Genomic DNA, 21,623 nt, shown 5'->3' on the forward strand with positions numbered 1-21,623 from the left:
ACTAGATTCAGCATGAGCTACTGTAGCCTTTCTGCCAGCTCCAACCAGCCTGACCATCCTCTGTTGAGCTCGACCATCAACACTGAGTTTCCGTCGTTTCCCTGATTCTGATCTCTACCTGCTGGCCTGCTGTTTCTGCCCTGGCTGATTAAACATTGCGCCAGAGGTTAGGTCTAGGTTAGGTTAGGTTCCTATTAAGGTGCTTATTGAGTGTGTTTTCATATTTAACAACAATTACAATAACAGACGCAGTGATGGGGTCGCGCAGCGCCACCTACAGGCCGGCAGCGAGCAGCACCGCACGGTGTCATTTCAGCCGGGCGGCCCAAGAGGAGAGGAGGTCTATTCACTGGCGTTTGAGCCGAAACACACCGCGATTTACCCCGATATCACACTACCTACAGCCGGAGGGGCGTTTTGCACTTTATTGAAGTGTAAAGCTGATCATGGCGTCAAGTGGTAAGAGAGGAGCTCCCCGAGTGTGAGGGCTGCTGTTCAGCTTGTTGGTCCCCAGCGCTAGCTAACCGCTAACAGCTAACAGCTAACAGCTAACCGCTAACAGCTAACAGCTAACCGCTATAGCTACCTAGCTACCAAATTCGGCCCAATGGCGACAAAAGTGCATGTTTTGAGTCTTTGCTCGTTTCGTTGAAGCAGTTAAAAGCAGCGTTTCTGTTATAAAAGTGTTTTATTTTTAAAGAGCGCGGGAGAAGATGTCGGGCTCCGCCATTTTGTTTTCCAGGGTCCGTGTGATCCTGACCTCGTTTCGCGACATGGAGCTCAAAACGCCCCAGTTCGCGTTTCACTGCGCTTATAAATGTAGTGCATGATGTTTGTGTTTGGTGCAGATATGTTTGACTATGATCAGAGTTGCTGATCTGCTGATTAAGGTGTTTTATTTCCCTGCAGATTATTCCCAAACCGCCAGCCACGGAGGGTGAGTCCGTCCCTGCGGCTCTCAGGGTTTCCTCAGTCCCGCGGTTCAGCCTGAAAGGCCCCGATAACCAGCAGCAGCAGCAGCGGGGATAAACACTCTGCCATAACTCAGATTTCTCTGTTAATAATGTAGTTATAATAATTTGACCAGTTAAAATAAATAGGAGATATCTGTGATCTCATTTCAGCTGATCAGTTGTGTGTGAGGTAAATATTTGAGGGATTTTTGGAGGTGAGGAGTCGAGGACAGGCAGGGTCCTGGATACACCCGAAGAGCAATTATTACATAAATTAATTAATAATAATTAATAAAAACACAAATATATAGAATATAAGAGGGGTAGAGTGAGAGGAAAAAAAAAACAAATGTAAAACATATATATATACATTATATAAAATAAATAATTATATATATATATATATATATATAAAATATTAAAAGACCTAAATAAGTAAAAAATTTTTATAAAATGTACCCTCCCTTAAACTAAAGGAACGATTTAAGTTTAGGTTAAGTTAAGTTTAGTATTTTTGGAGGTAAGGAGTCAAGGAGAGCCAGGGTCCTGGTTACACCCAAAGAGCAATTATTACATAAATAAATTAATAATAATTAATAACAAAAATATATAGAATATAAGAGGGGTAGAGTGAGGAAAAAAAAACAAATGTAAAAAATATATATACATTATATAAAATAAATAATTATATATAATATAAAATATTAAAAGACCTAAATAAGTTAACATTTTTATTAGATGTACCCTCCCTTAAACTAAAGGAACGATTTAAGTTTAGGTTAAGTTAAGTTTAGTATTTTTGGAGGTAAGGAGTCAAGGAGAGCCAGGGTCCTGGTTACACCCGAAGAGCAATTATTACATAAATAAATTAATAATAATTATAATAATAACACAAATATATAGAATATAAGAGGGGTAGAGTGAAAATAAAATAAATAAATAAATAAAAAACAAATGTTAAATATATATATACATTTTATATATATATATATATATATATATATATATATATATATATATATATATATATAATATTAAAAGACCTAAATAAGTTAACATTTTTATTAGATGTACCCTCCCTTAAACTAAAGGAACGATTTAAGTTTAGGTTAAGTTAAGTTTAGTATTTTTGGACGTAAGGAGTCAAGGAGAGCCAGGGTCCTGGTTACACCCAAAGAGCAATTATTACATAAATAAATAAATAAAAAACAAATGTAAAAAATATATATACATTTTTTTTATATATATATATATATATATATATATATATATATATATATAAATAAAAAGACCTAAATAAGTTAAAAATTTATAAAATGTACCCTGCCTTAAACTAAAGGAACGATTTAAGTTTAGGGAATGTCTTAATAAATTTAGGCTTATTTCCTTAGGGATCAATGAAGTGCTATTGTTTGGCTTATGTCTCCAATATTATTATGTTTTAATAATATTGACTAATTATAGCATTTACTTAGTAAACGTTATCTTAAAAATTAAAAATGTAGAAAATGTCGTTCCAAATAGTACACTGACTAGTAAAGATGAATAATATTATTCCTATTAGGCAGAACTTAACTGTAGATATCTAAGATTGTATTTGAGATCTGAAACTGCAGACATCTTACAAATCTTATATTAAAAAGATGTTTAAAATTTGACTTGATTAGATGATTAAAAATGTGATGATAGATATGCCAGAGTAAATCAGTGGTAATCAGTGGTAACGACGTCAAAATTACATTAAGAAAATGTTATCCCAGCGATATGATCGGTCAGAATGACTTGATGGATCTGAACATCTGATAAATATTCCGTAGCTGATCTAACTGAAATAAAATTTCTACTAAAATTAAAAATTGAGCTTCTATTAGTACAAATTGAGTTACAGCTTGTACTTCTGCATCTCTTTTGTACCTCAAATTCAAGATCTCTGACAAGTCATAATTTATGACAAGTCATAATATTCATTATCATTTGTATAAAGGTATTAATGTATCGGTCATCACGTCATAGAGGTCTGATCTTCACATCGATCTTCAAACGAACATTTTAATTTGTTTTTCTGACTAGGTCTGGTTTATACTAGTAAAAAATATATATATATATACCCCCTGAATATGAATATAAATATTCACCTGGTATTTTAGGCTAAACCAGCTTGCCATAACAGCACTATTCAACTCCTGATGAATTTGTTGTGTTGTGTGCAGCTATGGTGGATACGGAAGTCAGTCCAGCCAGGGCTACAACCAGCCTTCCGGTCAGAGCTACAGCCAGCAGGGCTATGGAGGATATAACCAAGGCTCAGACAGCAGCTCTGGGTCGTACAGCCAGGGAGGATATGGGTCCAGCTATGGGCAGTCCCAGTCAGGTACTGGTCAGTTTGGCCTGTGTTCATCATTTGAGTGTTGAGTGGCGGAGTTGTGATGGTTGAAAGGTGTATCTTGATTTATTTTTTCAGCCTTTTTACAGTAAACGATATAAATGTTGATAATGACATTGATGTTTGTCAGGATAATAATTCAGACTGAACAGCCTTTTATTAAATGCGGTGATGGATGGAAGTAAACAAAGTGTAGCCCGGCAGATTTACAATTACCTCACTTTCTCTACGTATTAAATTCATCTGCAGAAGTCAGCTGAGAGGCCTTGCATGCATTGACCCACCATGCCTCCACCATGCCTCCACCAGCTGACGGCCGAAATAAACTTTGTTTGAATTTCCTGTCCGTTGACCAGGTGGATATGGATCACAGCCCCCGTCCCAGGGCTACAGCCAGTCGAGTCAGTCCTACAGTTCTGGTGGATATAACAGCAGTCAGCCCCCACAGGGTGGAGGCTACAGTCAGCAGTCCTCCTATTCGGGCTACAGTCAGCAACAGTCCGGTTCACCCCCTGCTTCCAGGTTAGTAAGGGCTTGTGAGTCAAAGCTTAGTGATGAGACCTTAGAACATCATAGCAACCACCTCAGCACAACTTAGCAGGACCACAGCAACTGCATAGGAAACCCTGGCAACCACCTAGCAACAACTAATAAATTTCCTAACAGTTATTATTGGGTAAACTTCACATTTTGGAGCATTTCTATTGGTCTGTTCGTCATGAACGTTTGACAAAATGCATAGAACAGCTGTCAGATTTAAATCCTGTTAGGTGAAGGTATGTTTTATATAATAATAATAATAATAATAAGGTAATACTCTCTAACACAATCTTGCCTTTTGTTCCCAGCTTTGGCGGCGGCGGCGGTGGCGGCGGCGGCGGCAGCAGCAGCAGCAGTCAGTCACCAGGTTATGGGCAGCAGCAGGGAGGAGGAGGAAGCAGCTATGGGGGACAGAGCGGTGGTTACGGTAGCAGCGGAGGGCAAGGTGGAGGATACGGAGGCAGTGGAGGACAGAGTGCGGGATATGGAGGTAGTGGAGGCCAGCATTCCTCCCCGCATGGCGGGGGCCCTTACAGCCAGCCCCCCAGTTACAGTTCACCTCCACCCCAAAGCTATGGACAGGGAGGAGGTGGGTATCTTCATTATGGTCCCAGCGGACTTGGCCCGCCATGTAGTGGGTTCTGATGGGCTCACCGGCCTAATCTGTTCCAGGTTACAATCAGGACACCCCGCCCATGAGTGGAGGTGGAGGAGGTTACGGTGGTCCGGATGGTGGGTACGGCCAGGACGGGCGAGGTGGACGAGGGCGTGGAGGTAGCGGTGGCTTCGGAGGTCGTGGGGCGAGCGGATTTGACAGAGGGGGTCGCGGAGGACCCCGAGGCAGAGGAGGAATGGGGTAAGCGTTACTTGATTTGCTTTTTGCACCCTAGAAACCCATATTTCTCATGTGCCAACACCAGTGTTTTATAATAGGGCAAAAAAAGAGATGATAATAGTGGGTTAAACTTAGTACATGAAGTGGTGTGATGATATCGATGCACTTTTGGTTTATTATTTGTACTTTAGTACAAATATGGTGTAAATCCAGACCTGTGTAATGTGATTGGTCTAAACTGTAATGTGGAAGTTCAGAGCGATTTTGAAGGTAACTGTTTGGGGCCGTTAAACTCCGGTGAATAGCAAAGTGGCTGAAAAATCCAAACTCTGGAAGCACCTGTTTAACGATGTTAGGACCTTGTCTTAAACTCGGCATTAAGAATTGATGACATGACTGGAGAACCATCAAGTAGGTGGTTTTAAAACCTCTGCTCTGAGTAAAAGGCTTTTGCTGACGTAGAGTTGGGTTACATCTGCATACATTAGCTGTCTTGTATGGTCCTTCTAACAGATTACATGTCCATCAGGCTACTTCACACAAACGTTCATGTTGCATGTTCATGTATGAGGTGCACAGGTACTCTTTAAACAGTGCTAGGTATACACAATATGGACAAAAGTCATCATATTGTCAGGAATCGCTGAATTCAGGTGTTTCATGCAGTCCTATCCTCACGGGTGTATAAAGTCAAGCCCCTAGCCGTGCAGTCTGCCTTTCCACAAGAATGGGAGGTTCTCCTGTAATAGGAGTCAGCTGGTGAAATTTCCTCCCTCCTAGATTCCTCTTCCACCATCAGCTGTGAGGGGTGTTATTGAGCAGTGGAAGCGTTTAGGAGGAACCGCAGAGGGCAGCTCAGCCACCGAGTGTCGCTTATGACATGCACTACCCCAAACTCCGGGGCCAACTCCATATGAATACCTATGGATTTAGAATGGGATGCCTTAAACGCCTCTGTAGGTGTCCCAATACTTTTGTCCATATGGTGTATGTAGCATTTCACCATGGTTTCTCATGAATATGTTAAAATGTAGTTGAAAGATTTGGGGGTGGCTCAGTAATCGTCAGCAGTAACACAATTGCAGTAATCAACAGTGGTTAAATGACTGTTAAAAAAAACGGTTGTGTGTCGTAATCCACCAAGCATAAGATGATGCTTGTTCAACATCGACCAAAAAAAAAAAAGAAGTCACTTAGGCCTGTTGTCACGTTATTTTAGCAATAGAGGAGGATTCCACCTCAGCTGTTCCTTTGTAAACTCTCCACATCACTCCTGTGCTCCATGACCCTGTACACTATGACCTCCATCCTCTTCGTCAGGATCACTGTGTGATTTAATGTTTTAACGAAATCTCAATCTCCTTCTAGGCTCTTGGTTCTTCAAGGTTCTCGTATTTTTCCTTTTTGAAGAATGGGAGACCAACAGGATTAGCCGTTTTGTTTTGTTTTTTTATTTATATATTTATTTATTTTAGCATATCCGTGGGGGAAGTAAGGGCTGATTGTGGGAAGCTTACTCCAAATTGGTGGTAGTAATGTGGTCTTTGTTGAATGGTAATGCCAAAGCAGCAATGGTTAACTCTAAATGGATTAACTCTGAAGGTATCTGGAAAGAAAAGGGGGGCGGTGGGGATGGGGAGTCCCATTAAAGTAAAAGAACGCTATCCTTGCTAATCCAGAATTTGCTCTTGAGCGTGATAAGTAAATGTGAAATTGGGTCTACCGGTGAGGAAAGGAGTTTGGTCTTTTAAAGGAACCCGATTGTAGACCAGTCCCACCAATAATATACCAACTCTGAAATGATGCGCAAAGATGTAGTTAAAACCGAGGCTGTCCTTGAGCGCGAGGAACCTCACTGGTCACGACGAAGCTCATCTACCTGCATGCTTTTCAGACAGAATCCCAAAATGGACAATGAGCTGGAAGCTTGGGTTAACGGAAGAAGCGTCAGTAAAGTCAGAAAGTGAAGTGAAGGGCTAAAGGGGAGGGGTTTTGTTTTGAGGAATGATAAAAGGGGAGGCCTTCCCAACATCGAGAGTGAAAATGGGGCACCAGCCTCATCCACCTTCAATTCGTCTCGCTTCTCTTTCCTTCTCCATCAGAATGGGCGATCGTGGAGGATTCAATAAGTTTGGTGGTAAGTGACAAACTCTTAGGAACTTCAGGGGGTTTCAAGCGTGCTTGAGTTTTAAGAGGGAGTGGGATCGGGTAACCTCACAGGAGAACGGTAACGGTGACCTCAGTTGTGTTGGATTGGTAAACGTACTGTAAACGGTAACTGTAGAAGGAAGTTCTAGGCACTTGATGAAGACGATGATGAAGCATTTGGGTTGAATGAGCATTCAAATGTGCAGCGTTAAAATAACACGATAATCGTGTGCTAGCGTGGCAGCGTGTTCTCACCAAGGTTCTCTGAACGAACGAAAAAAAAAGGTTCTCTATGAACTTGACTGAGCGCATTACAGCACAACACACTCACAGTTTAACCATGTCCCGCCATTGACCCGTGAAGAAATGATTTCTAATTAAATCCCTTACCTTAAATGATACACTAATGGATGTGTTTATGTGGTTATCTGAGTTCCCAGACTCCAGCTGTATCGTGGGAACATGGTATCCAAACTATAAGATGGTGAAAATGGTCTCAACTCAAAGTCTCGAGGTCCACCAGCAGATGTTCTTGCATTATGAGTTTATTTTTTGGATGATTTTTTTTTTTTTGTCTGTAAATTCTGAACTGTGCTCAGTAATCTCCAGCCACTGGACAACTCTACACCATGATTCACTGGTGATGAAGTGCTGAATTATGCACAATATAAATAAAATGGTATGAATGTGATCTTTATGGAAGAAGGGACATACAGCATTACACCTTCACACTGGACTGAGCATCTCAACACAAGTCTGAAATCTACTCTGCTTGAATGCTGTGACCTCGAATCCTCTATGATCTGTCACGGTGCACCTTGCGTCTCATGGACCTATACCTAAACTGACATACCACTTTAAAAAAAAAAAAGGGGGGGGGTTAGATTTGAACGTTTAGCCTGGCTGACCTTTGTCGGGAGTTCTGGACTTGGTATAATGTGATTCTAGAGTCTTTATTCCCTCAAATGACAATCTGGTGGTGTTCTCAAGCGTCTGAGAACTTGGGTTCAGAGTGTACTGAGCTGAATTTTGGTACAACCTCCAGGAGATGGTGGTTACATGGTGGTTACATTGCTTATGGAACTTTTAAACATCAAGGTCGTGGGGCCGGAAATACGGTTTGGCTGATGGTGGTGGTCAAACGTGGGTTGAAACAATGGTTGCTAGAGCCTGTCTTGCAAAGTGTCCTCTGGATCATCGCTTATGACAGGAATGAATGGAAATGCTCAGTCGAGACCTTCGGGTTGGGTTATATAAGCAACCAAAACCACACAGTGTCGGGTTACATCAACAGCTAAACACCTTAAAGAAACTGGAAGCGTGCAAGAAGCGTGTGTTAACGTCCATGGTGTGGATGGTAAACTGACTGGGTTCATTGGGTACATTGGGACAGATGGTAATGTGAAAGTTCTGACCCTTGGTATGTGATTGTAGACGGTTTCTTGCCAAAACTTTTTGATGTTCAGTGATTTTATTTATTTTTTTTAATATATATTTAATGGTGCAAAAAAAAAAAAAAAACCCTTCAAACTTGAGGGTAGTCAATGGGGGGCTTTTTCCCTCATGCCGTTGACCGTGAAGACCTTAAGCAAGGTAGCAAAAAATGCCTGATGCTTCTTGATCTTGAGTTATATGGGAAGAGCAAGGAGCTCAATAATGATCAGTTGGTTCCTGGGTCTAGAGTGCCGTGAAACACACACACACACACACACACACACACACACATCATCATTAGTGTAGTTTTGCACATCTGAATTCAAGAGGATTCTTCACTTTGAGTCAGTTGGGTAGTAAATGGTCACCCTTGAAATGAATCCGGTGTGTTTTGAAGACGTTAAGGTTTTAGTGTAGGGTTGTCGGGCTTTGCTCGTTCAAATGACTTTGCATGTGCTGCCATTTAACGATGTGGTAATTAATGAACTTGCATTAATACGTTTCCGATTCTCTGAGATTAGATCGTTCTGTTGTGTGTTCTAGAAAATCAGATTCGATCAGATCAGGTTTGGTGTGTATTTAGTGTCGTGTGTGTGTGTGTGTTGTGTTGTGTTGACATCAGTAGTAATGCTTTCTGCTTCACTCCAAAGGACCACGGGACCACGGACCCGGTGGGCCCAACAGTAAGTAAAACCTTCAGTCTTTTAAACAACACAGTGATGATGAGCTTTCGCTGCCAGATGAATCTGATGCTCAGTAAAGGCCGTATGATGCTGATTGACGGGTCCTGACGTGGTTTTTGCTCTGCAGTGCAGGAGCAGGATAACTCCGATAACAACACCATCTTTGTGCAAGGCCTGGGAGACGACTATACCGTGGACTCTGTCGCAGATTTCTTTAAACAGATCGGCATCATTAAGGTAGGAAGCGAGGTCCATGTGATGGACATCCAGAATGCTGGACATGACCTTGTATTTTAGTACTCTCTTTCACTTGCTTATATATTTCTCCATCTTATGCAGATCAATAAGAAGACTGGCTTGCCCATGATAAACCTGTACACCGACAGAGAGACGGGCAAGCTGAAAGGAGAGGCCACCGTTTCGTTCGATGATCCTCCTTCGGCTAAAGCTGCCATTGACTGGTTTGATGGTGGGTTTGTATTTGGGATACTTGAACAGTATGGCAGTAATTGAACTCTTCTGCTCTAAGACCTTTTTCCTTTCTTTTTGTTCATAGGAGGGCTGGGCAATATGCCGATATTTTATCGTATTGTGTGTTTTTTAATTTAATTTTATTATTATTATTATATATTTTCACATTTTCTCCCCAGCTTGGACGGCCAATTATCTGGTGCCGACGGGTAACAGCAATCCACTGGTCATAGTGACGGTGCCTTAGTCCGCTAGACCACCCGGGGCCCCGTATTGTGATAAATGTTGTTAGCGTGATTCACAATATGCTCTTCTGAGCATCTCGAGGACATCCTCAGTGCTTGAAGAGCATGGTTCATTATCAGCCGTGTAATTAGTGCTGTTAAATTAGATGAAGTGCAGCACTGATGTACACTGATGCATTTTGTCTGTGATCATGTATTTTGTGTAATATTGTGTATCGTGGAAATATTGGGATATCATATTTTTACCATATCGCCCAGCCCTAGTTCATAGTGAACATTATTTACACATGGTTCATAGTGGCTACTAAATAATTGGTTGTAGATACTAGATAGAGTCTTCAGGCCTATTCACACCACAAGTGTGAGTTTTTAACGTAGTGAAACCGTTATACCAAGTCCAACATGTTTTATTCTGAACACGCTGAGATCGTGGAAAGAAATGCAGTCCCAGCGATGATGAATTCACCATTTTACGTTTACTGCAACGAAACGACGCACACACTGGGTTCACCCCGTTCTACAGAAAAGACACCACCACAACCTCATTCCAGCACTAAAGCTGGAGCTAAAGCTCCTCCAAAGACCTTTCTGTATGTCAGTGGTGGAGTTTCAGCTCTGCTGCACCATGTATTTTCTATATGCGTTGCTGCTTGTCATATAAGCTTTATTTGGGATTTATTGAGTTTAGAAGGACACTGGGATCCATCAAAATAAGAGCAGAGCTGTGAACAATTCAGCACTTTAAAAAGTCACGTCATGAATCGGACCTAGACCTTCTGTTAGGACTTTTCTCAAGAATTGATTTAAGACAATTCTTAAGAGCTTTTTAGAAGCTTGTGGTGAATGAGGTTCATTCTTATGAACATAGGTAATTTTAAGGTTCTTGTAAACCTGCTATAATGAGCTAGATTACAGAGAGCGTACTATGAATGGTTGGAACCTGCACTGTGTGACCAAACGGATGCTGAGATTTCTCATCTGGATCCTTTCAGGTAAAGATTTTAATGGGAACCCCATTAAGGTGTCCTTTGCCACTCGCCGGGCTGACTTTGGACGTGGAGGTGGAGGAATGAGAGGTGGCCGTGGACGAGGAGGTGAGCTGTGTACACTACATGATGTCCAGACGTCCCTTCTTACGAATGCATTCAGCTACTTTACTTTGCACACACACCCACACAACTTGTCTAGTCCCTGTAGAGAAGTACTGCCATTAGAATAATAGGACTCTCTGGATCAGATACCAAGATTGATACCATGCCTGATGCTAGGTGTGGGCTAGAGGGGTATGTATAAAGCCCCTGAGCTGTGGAGCAGTGGAGGAAGGATTGTGGGGATGAGGTGGGTTGAGATCATCCCAACATCCTGTCCTCAAAAACGTGCTTGTCTCTGAGTGCAATCAGATCCTCACAGCAGTGGTCCAAAATCTAGTAGAAAGCCTTCTTCCCTGGACAGTAAGACAGTGTTAGTTCAGCAAAAGCAGGATAAACTCTTTTTCAGTAACCTTCATTTTGGAAGAAACAATGAATGAGCTGATGTCCAAATACTTTTGTCCATATATTGTATTTGTCTTACTGCACTATCTGTTCATTGGGGGTTGTAAAATAGTAATGTTCCTAAAATGCTCTCCCCGTTTTTAGGACCAATGGGAAGAGGTGGATTTGGCGGTGGCAGGGGAGGTGGAGGTGGTGGTGGTGGTGGTTTCCCTGGTAACAATGGCGGCGGCGGTGGAGGAGGAGGAGGCCAGCAGAGAGCTGGAGACTGGAAATGTTCAAACCCGTGAGTGTGTGTGTGTGTGATATTTGTTTCTTTGTGGAAGATGGTTTATGGACTGATGTGTAACGTGTTCATTTGTGTTTTGAAGGTCGTGTGGAAATCTGAACTTCTCGTGGCGTAACGAGTGTAACCAGTGTAAAGCACCCAAGCCTGAGGGTTCTGGTGGAGGAATGCCACCTATGGGAGGTAATGTGCCAAATAGCCAGGAGCCTCTTCACCCGTCGTTTTCAGGTTGGGATACCTCATGGTGTCCGTTGGGAGGTGTAGGTGGGCCAGTCTGTCACTGTAGCTGCTAAATGTAGCTAGCTCTGTTTAGCTAGCTCACTGTGGCCCGTTTGACCTTATTATTGCAACAGTAGCAGTATTGTAACACTAGCTGAGTGCAGTTAAATCCTCGCAGAAATGCTCATGCAAAATCTAGTAGAAAGCCTTAGACCCTAGATTTATATACCCTAGATTTTAGAAGAAGCAATGAATGAACAGGTGTCCCAATACTTCTGTCCATAAAGTCTTTCTTAGGGCTTTAGATTTACAAAAAGCCAATCAAAGCATTTTTTAAGGAAAATGATGTATTGGACATTATTATCTTTGCTAACCACCATTTTTTCCCCCAGGGGGCTTTGGAGGAGACCGTGAGCGAGGCAGGGGTGGTTTTGACCGTGGTGGGTTCCGAGGACGAGGTGGTGACCGAGGGGGCTTCAGAGGAGGCAGAGGTGGAGACAGGGGAGGTTTCGGGCCAGGCAAGATGGACTCACGGTGAGCGCTGAGAAATCCAAACAGTATTCAGTATCTAAACTGTAAATAAATTGATTATCTGGAGTGATCAGGTCAGCGTGTAGACTGGTCAGCGTGTGCTGGACACATCTGTCTGCCTGTTTGCCGAGATTTAGCGGAGTAGAGCTGATCCTCTTTCTTTTCCCAGGAATGAACACAGGCAGGACCGCAGGGAGAGGCCCTATTGAATTCCCAACAGAAGTCCGTGTCCTCCGCCCTACTGACACTCCGTTCAACCTGGGACCAGCATCGGCTCCACCACCATTGTTCTACATTTTATATCCTCTCATACTGTTGCGTTAGAGCACGATTCCCAGATGTGGATTAGGTTTAGCCCTGGACCCACGAGAAGAGGACTAGGCTTAATCTCCCGAGGACGGTGCTAAGTGCGTGTGACTAGTTTGTAGAACGTAGTATTCCCCTCTCCCGTCACCTCGTGCTGCTCCCCGACATGCCGTTGTGGATTATTTGTTAAGTTGGATACTTTTGTTTTTCTTTGTCGGCACTTTGGAATTTTGTATGGAATTGTACTATAGAAATAAACGTCCAGAAAAGAGCTTAGAATTGTCTAGTCCTTAAACCATATTTTTTATATTACAGTATTAAGCACACTAAGCACTCACTGACCACTTTATTAGGAACACCATACTCACTACACTCTCAAGCTGCCACTGTTGGGCGCTTGAGCGAGGCCCGTCACCCTCTCTGCTCCTGCTGCACGGATGTGTTAAGGGCGGAGGCCAAATTTCGATCTGTGAATATGAATGTTGTCTTGCCTCAGTTATTCCTGGCATGGATTTCACAAGATGTTCTGATTCTGGTCCATGCTGACATGATTGCAACCCTCAAGTCCTGCAGGTTTTGCAGGAGAACGGTCATGCCCTCAATCTCTCCTTCTACCACATCCCAATGGTGTTCTATTGGATTCCGATCCGGTAAGTGAGAAGAACCAGCGCTGAAGAACCCTGAACTCACGGTCTTGACTTCTCCTTTGTGACCTGGTGCATCATCACGCTGGAAGCAGCCGTTAGAAGATGGTAAGCTGTGGTCATGAAGGTCATGATGCTGAGATGGTGGACTGGCATTAATGAGCCCTAAGTCTGCCATGAAATGGTTCCATTCCCCACACCATTACACCATCACCACCACCTCCACCAGCCTGGACCGTTCCTACAAGACAAGTTGGGTCCATTTGTGGTATTGTCTCCAAATTCTGACCCCATGTTTTTTCCCCTACGTCTTCGTCTGTCCAGTGTGGCTGAGGCTGTGCTCACTGCAGCCTCAGCTTTCTGTTCTTGGCTGAAAGAAGTGGGAGCTGGTGTGGTCTTCTGCGGTTGTAGCCCGTCCTCGAGGTGGGACGCCACTAATCTGTACATGGCGCTTTTTTTTTTAATTGTTAGTATGTTGATGGTCAAAGAAGGGTTCAGAAAATGAGCGAAAATTGGTCTGTAATGGAAAGATAAGCACTTCAATCAGTTAAGGCAGGTGCATTAACCTTTTTTTTTTTAATTAATTAAAATTAATTACTTAATAAAGTAAACTTAATAAAATCATAGTCTATAACCTTCTCGAATGAGGTGGGCATTAAATGATTAGTCTCTTTATTTGTGTATTGATTAGCTTGTCAATCCTTTGATTGTTTCTGTTGCTGGTTGCAGCTAGTTCCACAGACCGGCGCAAGATGGCGGCATATTCCCCTTCAGGTAACCCTCCAAAATCGCACAGGCGGCGTCTAATATTGAGCAAAAACCAGAAATGCCGCCTTTATTCGGTAGTTCAACTGGTTATCCAGCTATTTCGATTAGCTAGGTTGGCAGGTTAGCTCGTTTTTTAACCTGTTTTAAGGTTGTAGTTTTAAAGGCGAGATGTTGCAACTCATTTTGCTTTGGGACAGATAGCCAGAAAACTACAATACCCATCATGCATAGGTGCGTCTGTCGCCGGAGCGGGAAAATACGACAACATGGTGCTAATTATATCTGTATTTTTAAAAGAATACTACCTATATAAATCTATAATTTCTATTATTTTCCAATTTCAAAAATGTGTTAGCTATTTCTACTAAATTCCTGACATGTTTTTATTAAAGTTAATTAACGACTCGACATTAGTGTAAACGCACCAATCAGCCATAACATTAAAACCACTAATATTTTGTAGGTGTCCCTTGTGCCACCACAGCAGATCTTAAGTCCTGTAAAGTGTGTGAGGGTCCTGACCCTGTCCTTTCTTTGAGCCCTTTTGGAAGGTTCTGACCACTGCATAGTAGAAAAAGCCCACTGGACCCGCCTGATGTTTTGGAGATGTTCTGACCCAGTCGTCTAGATCTGATCATCACATTTGGTTCTTTTCTTGTCTCAGATTTGTCCTGCTTCACTCCCTCCATCACCTTCGAGAACTGACTGTTCACTTACTGCCTAATATGTAGATCCCACCCCTAGACAGGAGCCACTGGAGCCAGGTAGACAATGTTATTGTCTGGCAGTGGTTTTAATGTTATGGCAGCCTGTTAGTAGACCTTTCTGCAGTGAACTTCTGCTCGTCTGTTCTTAATAACAGCCCTGTTTAATATCAAAGGCCTTGATAAGCACCAGGCAGCACACGTTCTGGTACTGCAGAACTGCACACGCTCAGAGGAAGACGGCGATAACTCCAGATCCATTGTGTCTCTGGAATGACTAGACCAGATTAAAGAAGTCTGAAATGCTCTCCAGTTCTCCAAATAGAGAGAGATGGCTTTGTCTGTCTGGACGGTTGTTCCTGTCTACAACCTGAGGCTCCACAAAGGCTTATTTATTGCATGCTAATGATGAGGCCACAAATAAAAGTGTCGAACATCATCAGTAATTGGGACCATGCATTCAGAGCAGTGTCTCCGATCCAATATCCAACCAGGCCTTTATAGAAAAAAAAATCACTAGAGCCATTGGGACATCTGGAACCCGTCTGGTAGGCCTCTGGTAGGTTTGCTTTAGGGGGGCCCAGTGGTGCGGCAGGTAGTGTGTGTGCTGGTCTTTGTCTGTGAGGAGTTTTGAGTAGTATGTTCTACCTCATTCCTCATGAGCTTCCTTCTGCCACACTGTTCCCAAACAGCTCTTTGGGTATACAATATATATATTTATTTATATATATATATATAACTTTGTGAAACCCTATTTTTTATATTTCTGCAGCAATGTGACCTAAAACGTCATCAGATGTCCTTGAGTAGGTGAGGAGAACCAAATCAAGCAAATGAGAGAAAATATTAAACCTGGGTATTTATTTACTAAGGAAAATAATCCAGTTCTACAGATCTGAGTGGCAAACGACTGTGAATCTTTAGGATTAGCAGATAAATTGAAGGCGAGATTAGAGTCCAAACTTCCTCTGTCTGTGGAAGTATATCACGGCATGAACGAAGGAGGTTTCTGAGGACCTCAGAAGAAGAGTCGTAGATGCTCATCAGGCTGGAAAAGGTTACCAAAGCATCTCCAAAGACTTTGAACTCCACCAGTCCACAGTATGCAGACTGTGTACAAATGGAGGAAATTCAAGGCCATTATTACCCTCCCTAGGAGCGGTCGTCCAAAAAAAGAGCAAGTCCTTGCGGTCACGAAGAAACCCAAAGAAACTTCTAAGCATCTAAAGGTCTTTCTCACACTGGCTAATGTTAATGTTCATGAGTCCACCGTCAGAAGAACAATGAACAACAATGGTGTGGGTTGCAGTTTGCTAAAGATCACATGCCCAAGCCAGAAGGCTACTGGAGCCATGTTTGGTGGACTGATGAGACCAAAATAGATCTTTTTGGTTTAAATGAGAAAACTAGATGCTGGATACCATCTGTAAAACATGGTGGTGGTAGTATCAGGTGGTAGTACAGGGCCTGTTTTCTGGTGCCCGAGCCGCTTGCCATCATTGATGGAACAATGAATTCTGAATTATGCCAGCAAATTCTAATGGGAGCAGGACATCTGTCCATGAGCTGAATCTCAAGGGAATATGTGGGTCATGCAACAAGACAATGACCCTGAGCGCACAAGTCATTCTACCAAAGAATGGCTAAAGAATAATAAAGGTAATGGTTTAGAACGGCCAGGTCAAAGATCTGACCTTAACCCAAAAGAAATGTTGTGGAAGGACCTGAAGCAAGCAGTTCATGGAAGGGAACTCACCAATATAACAGGGTTGAGGATTTTTTGTCACACATCTGTACTATTGGATCATTTTCCTCTATAAATAAATGATTGATTTTAATAATTCGCTCTCATTTGTTTGTTCCTGTCAAATTCTGATGAAATTTTAGGTTTTATTTATATGAAATATATGGAAAAAATTACCACTGTAAGGCTGCATATATGTGTGTACATATAGACAAAAGTATTGGGACACCTGCTCGCTAAGGGGCAAGAGGCAGCAGCTTAAAAAGAAAAGGACATTGATCTAACTTGGCGTAACATGCCTATTATATTTAAAAACCTTTTATAAAGAGTTCATTAAGTAACAGCAAACTTTATACACAAACCTAAATTGTAAATAAACGTTTTTTTTAATTTTTTTTTATACTTAATTATTTGTAAATAGACTGCCTTATATAACATGATATTGGGACATTACTAACATTACTTATCTCTATTAAATACATTTATTTGTTTGTTTGTTAGTATTTGTTTATTTTGATGAACTTGGCCCAGCCTTCACCTACAACCGTCCCGCCTGACACTCTAGTGACGTCTTTAGCAGCAAAACGGCAGATTCGCCATTCTAAACCCCACACACACGCTCAGATTGCCAGATTAAAAACTCCAAACCTGCTTCAGATGCCGTAGCTCGCTTTAGTGTTTACATTAAATAGACAAATATGACCAGTTCAACCCTTAATGTAATAATCCAGCGCGTTGATGAATTTTATTAACCAGCACAGAGAGTCAGAACCAGCGCGGAAAGTGCTTGAGCCGAATCGGAGGAATGTTGTTCTAGTGACGAATGGCGGACAGGCGAGGCTCTCAGGTTGGTTACGCGATGGCCGCTGTCTGTTTAACCCCGATTGTTTCCCTAAAACGTCGCTTTTAGGTGGGATATCGCGCTTTTAAATGTCATGAAGAGGCACCGGAACGCGGGCAGCACCCTCCGAGGCCGGGCAGCGGGGTCTTGGAGTCGAAAAGAAGCCGTTTTTCGCGCCCGAGGATCTCCGGTTTTCTCGTCCGCTGTAGCGGCCTGCCGAGCGGCTAGTTAGCTAGCTAGCTAGCACGTTAGCTTAGCATGTTATGTTGTTTAGCTGCATTGTGGCGGCCGTTTTTAGCCTGTTAGCGCGTTAGCTTGCTAGCTGGGGGGCTAACGCGGTGCTGGCGGCCGTTTTTTAGCTTCTTTCGAGTCTGTAAAGGCGGGTGAAGAGACTTGGGTGAGTGGGAGCCGCTGTGTTTATGCTCGGTGGGATTCGCCGCGGAGACTCGGGGCAGAAATGAGCGTGCCGAGAAACCCGGGGCTCCTGCAGCTCACGTCTCTTTTGTAGCCATATACTCTGCAGGTAGCCAACAGTTTCAGTGTTTATCGTGCTTATATCAGTCCAGCTAGCCTTTAGAAGTCTTTGGGTAATGTCAGCTGGTGGGAAACGGTGTTAAAACCGTGTTGGGATGGAGGTTAATGTAGTGACTCTGGGTCTATAACTGCTTTTGGGGCAACTGTGCAACTGCAGAGAGCATCACAACAGAAACCTGACCAACTCCTCTTACACAGCCCCTACAGCTCCTACAGCTCCTACAGCCTTACAGCCCTTACAGCTCCTACAGCTCCTACAGCCCCTACAGCTCCTACAGCCCTTACAGCTCCTACAGCCCTTACAGCTCCTACAGCCCTTACAGCTCCTACAGCCCTACAGCTCCTACAGCCCTTACAGCTCCTACAGCCCTTACAGCTCCTACAGCCCTTACAGCTCCTACAGCCCTACAGCTCCTACAGCCCTTACAGCTCCTACAGCTCCTACAGCCCTTACAGCTCTTACAGCTCCTACAGCCCTACAGCCCTTACAGCTCCTACAGCTCCTACAGCCCTTACAGCCCTTACAGCTCTTACAGCTCCTACAGCCTTACAGCTCCTACAGCCCTTACAGCCCTTACAGCCTTACAGCTCCTACAGCTCCTACAGCCCTACAGCCCTTACAGCTCCTACAGCTCTTACAGCTCCTACAGCCTTACAGCTCCTACAGCCCTTACAGCCCTTACAGCCTTACAGCTCCTACAGCCCCTACAGCTCCTACAGCCTTACAGCCCCACAGCTCCTACAGCTTTACAGCCCCTACAGCCCCTACAGCCCCTACAGCCCTTACAGCTCCTACAGCCTTACAGCTCCTACAGCCTTACAGCTCCTACAGCCCTTACAGCCCTTACAGCCTTACAGCTCCTACAGCTCCTACAGCTCCTACAGCTCCTACAGCCCCACAGCTCCTACAGCTCCAACAGACAATAGCACAGTGAAGAGTAGCTCAGATGTTGACCAAGGGTTGCATTAAGCTCTTGGTGAAGATCTGACCCATTCTTAAGTGATCATTACCCTGTTAAATAATGGTTAAGTTGGCCCACTGACCCACGCACAGACCACAATACTCTCATGACTAAGCTTGTTGACCAGCATGACCGTTATGACAACACTGGTCGACCATCGTAACCGGCTTGGTCCACTGGCTTGGTCCTCCGGCGTGGCCCACCAGCGTGATCATCATCATCATCATTATTATGGTCCTGCCGGTTGATCTCCGATGTTCTCCTGTTTGAACAGTCTTTGTCATTGTGTGATGTGAATCCCACTGATCTGGTACCACTTCGCTTTCTCCACAGTGATAGCATGGATCCAGACAGTGGGGCGGACACCCAGCGAGCTCTCAGTCTGCAATGGAAGAGCTACAAGCTTGTACAGGACCCAGCCACCCGCAGGGTCGCGCAGAAGATCTACAGATACGATGGGATTCACTTCAGTGTGCCGGTATATGCTCTCCGCAGTCTCCTTGCCGGTGATGAAAGACGCCTCAGGCAGCGATAAAACAACCGAAGTCATCAGACAGTGTAGCTAATCTATTGTAAACAGATGTTGAAGTACTCCGTGTAAAGTATTTGATGGGCATTTAGGGGAGGGAATACGGTACTTGTCAGTAGACTGATTTCGGCTGTTCTGAGTAAGGTTGGTCTCATGACATTCAAAATGAAAGCATGCAGAAAATACTGGGCATTGTCGTGTCTGGAGGTCTGGCAGTCCTGCCTTCTAAGGTTAGCTACAGCATGTCTTGTTAGGACAGGGCAGTTTTGTTATTGTCATAGATAATATGCTTCTCTAGGTAAACAGAGATATACATATTGTTCGTGCTTAATAAACACTGATCAGCTGCAGGTTTCATTACCAACAGTGTAGTTGGACTGGTTTGATTAGGTGAAGAGCAGCAGATGTTGAATTAATGTCACTGTATTCAATACAGGAGAGGATCTGAGTAGTAGTTTTCACTTGTCTGTGATTACATGTATTGTAAAAATGTCTTTAAATATTGTGATCTAGTACTTTTACCATATCGCCCAGCCCTGTGCCTGGTAGTAATGTTCATATGCTGCTGCTGAAGGCCTTGATTAACTGGATCAGATGTCTTTTAGATTAGAATTAGAACTAGGCTGTTCTGGATATTAGATCTCTTGGTGCATGGTTGGCCTGCCATGCCTTGGATTTCGTAGGGATGCGTGCTATCAGATCAGATAATTGCTTAAAAACAGTGCACAGACATGTATATTTGGCATATTTTATGCTATTCAATTCTGACATTTTCTAGATGTTGATGAAGCATCATCGACATGTAACTACATATTTGGATGCCTGTGCTAGATTTTGCCCTTAGTATAATGGCTATTCTTTATTATATTTGATATTTTGAGACATGAAGGACTGAATGCAGAAACATGCAGGTCACTATTTAACATGGACATGAAAAGACTACTGATATTTATCATTTTAAGCAACAGTCTACATCTGCAGTACATCTCATTAACATAGCAAACTATTGGAGGATGTATTTGTTGGATTCTGATTTCTACATGATTCCTTAAACAGCTTTGCATCTTATTGAATTGTCCTTCTGACTCTCAGGACTCTGGGTTCCCACCTGTGGGGGAGTTACGTGACCCTCGGCCCCGAAGGATCTGGTCCAGGCACACAGAGCTGTCGCTTCCTTTACCCAAATTTAAGGTATGTTCTTCATGTCTGTGTCCTGCAGAGTCTACAGTAAATGTATATTATAGGACTGAAGCAAGTACCAGCCTCCTCTGCTGCGTGCAAGGACTGCTCGCGTTTTCTTTTTCACCTATTCTGGCTGAGTGCTGGTGCTCCCTGAAGGTATTGATAAATTCTTAACATTTCATAAGTTGTAGTCCCGGTACTGGAGGTTCTGAGGTCTGCAGTGACGTGTGGAGACAGGAAATGTAAATTTTGGAACAGACTGGTGTCTGGTCTGGTCTGACGCTTCCCATTGCTCTGCTGTCAGCAGGCAGTCCCACGTGTGTGAAAGTGCAGGGTGTCTGTGCTGGAAACCGGTCCACTTGGTGGCTGTTGTTTGCTTTAGCCAATGCCGAAGGCACACTGCATGAATTTCAGGCCTGGTTTTTAGGCCTGGTTTTCCTGTAGAAGGCATTTTGGGCATCTGCAACAATACCCCACAACTTTTAAGTATAATATTTAACGTTCTCTGTGATGAATCTTTGCAGTGTGAGCTCCTCAACAAGAGTCAGTAGGAACCGTAAGGAGAAGCAGCCGTTCGGAGAGTAAGCAAACTCTCAGTGAGCAAGACTGCAACAAATATGATGAAGGGTTGCAGTACAAGCCTTTTCTATTGGCTACCAATTTCTAAAGTGTGTGTTATATTACATGTATGATCGACTCATCATACAATATATAGACATGATTTTTGCCCATTGTGTTTACTTTTGCATTTATTTACATAAGAGTGAATATAAAAGAGCGTCGGAGCGCAAGGTTGTGAGCAGGCAGCGACGTGTATCGTTCAGGAAAAGAATCCGTGTGTGTGTCAAGATCTAAAGCATGACCATCCCAACCAGGCCTTCCCATTGGATTTTTTTTAGGGATGTGCAAATCCGTGTACAGCCACAGAGATCCTGCCATTAAACACACTGCCATTAAAAACAGCGTTTAAGAATATATGATTTAATATGTTAATATGTTAACATATTAATATGTTATTAATATGTTTGATAGGCAGTATGAATCGCCAAAAAAGGTACATCTCCCAAAACTGTATTAATTAATGGTTAATTAGGCTGTTTTTTATGCTTTCACTGTGTAGCTTGGCATCAAACACAGCAGTAAATGGAGTCACATGTTTGCATGAGTTTCGGCGCGGTCAATAGGAGGGCA

The 21,623-nt window shown here is 43.1% G+C and overlaps 2 protein-coding genes across 2 annotated transcripts in view; both read left to right on the forward strand.

Moving 5' to 3' along the window:
* Window positions 1-287: 287 nt before the first annotated feature.
* fus (FUS RNA binding protein) lies at window positions 288-12,795 on the forward strand. The gene is made up of 15 exons (XM_072693415.1): window positions 288-459; window positions 910-937; window positions 3,164-3,324; window positions 3,693-3,858; window positions 4,185-4,465; window positions 4,549-4,732; window positions 6,814-6,848; window positions 8,944-8,976; window positions 9,104-9,213; window positions 9,316-9,445; window positions 10,685-10,786; window positions 11,330-11,468; window positions 11,554-11,651; window positions 12,080-12,221; window positions 12,388-12,795. The coding sequence occupies exons 1-15, from the start codon at window positions 447-449 to the stop codon at window positions 12,425-12,427; spliced, it is 1,662 nt and encodes a 553-aa protein (XP_072549516.1). The 5' UTR covers window positions 288-446; the 3' UTR covers window positions 12,428-12,795.
* Window positions 12,796-17,206: 4,411 nt separating this feature from the next.
* The window catches only part of setd1a (SET domain containing 1A, histone lysine methyltransferase), a 38,179-nt gene continuing 33,762 nt past the window's right edge, over window positions 17,207-21,623 (forward strand). Inside the window, exons 1-3 of the mRNA XM_072693544.1 lie at window positions 17,207-17,231; window positions 19,055-19,199; window positions 20,343-20,441. Of these exons, the coding sequence (XP_072549645.1) occupies window positions 19,062-19,199; window positions 20,343-20,441 (237 nt within the window). The 5' untranslated portion in view covers window positions 17,207-17,231; window positions 19,055-19,061. The remainder of the gene's footprint in view (window positions 17,232-19,054; window positions 19,200-20,342; window positions 20,442-21,623) is intronic.

Source organism: Salminus brasiliensis, chromosome 12, assembly GCF_030463535.1.
Source record: "Salminus brasiliensis chromosome 12, fSalBra1.hap2, whole genome shotgun sequence".
Classification (NCBI taxonomy): Eukaryota; Metazoa; Chordata; class Actinopteri; order Characiformes; family Bryconidae; genus Salminus; species Salminus brasiliensis.

Bases quoted from the DNA above. Each gene is read 5' to 3' on its own strand.
- fus (XM_072693415.1), top strand. The intron at 938-3,163 runs GTGAGTCCGTCC...TGTTGTGTGCAG, and splicing joins CAAACCGCCAGCCACGGAGG to CTATGGTGGATACGGAAGTC. The intron at 12,222-12,387 runs GTGAGCGCTGAG...TTCTTTTCCCAG, and splicing joins CCAGGCAAGATGGACTCACG to GAATGAACACAGGCAGGACC.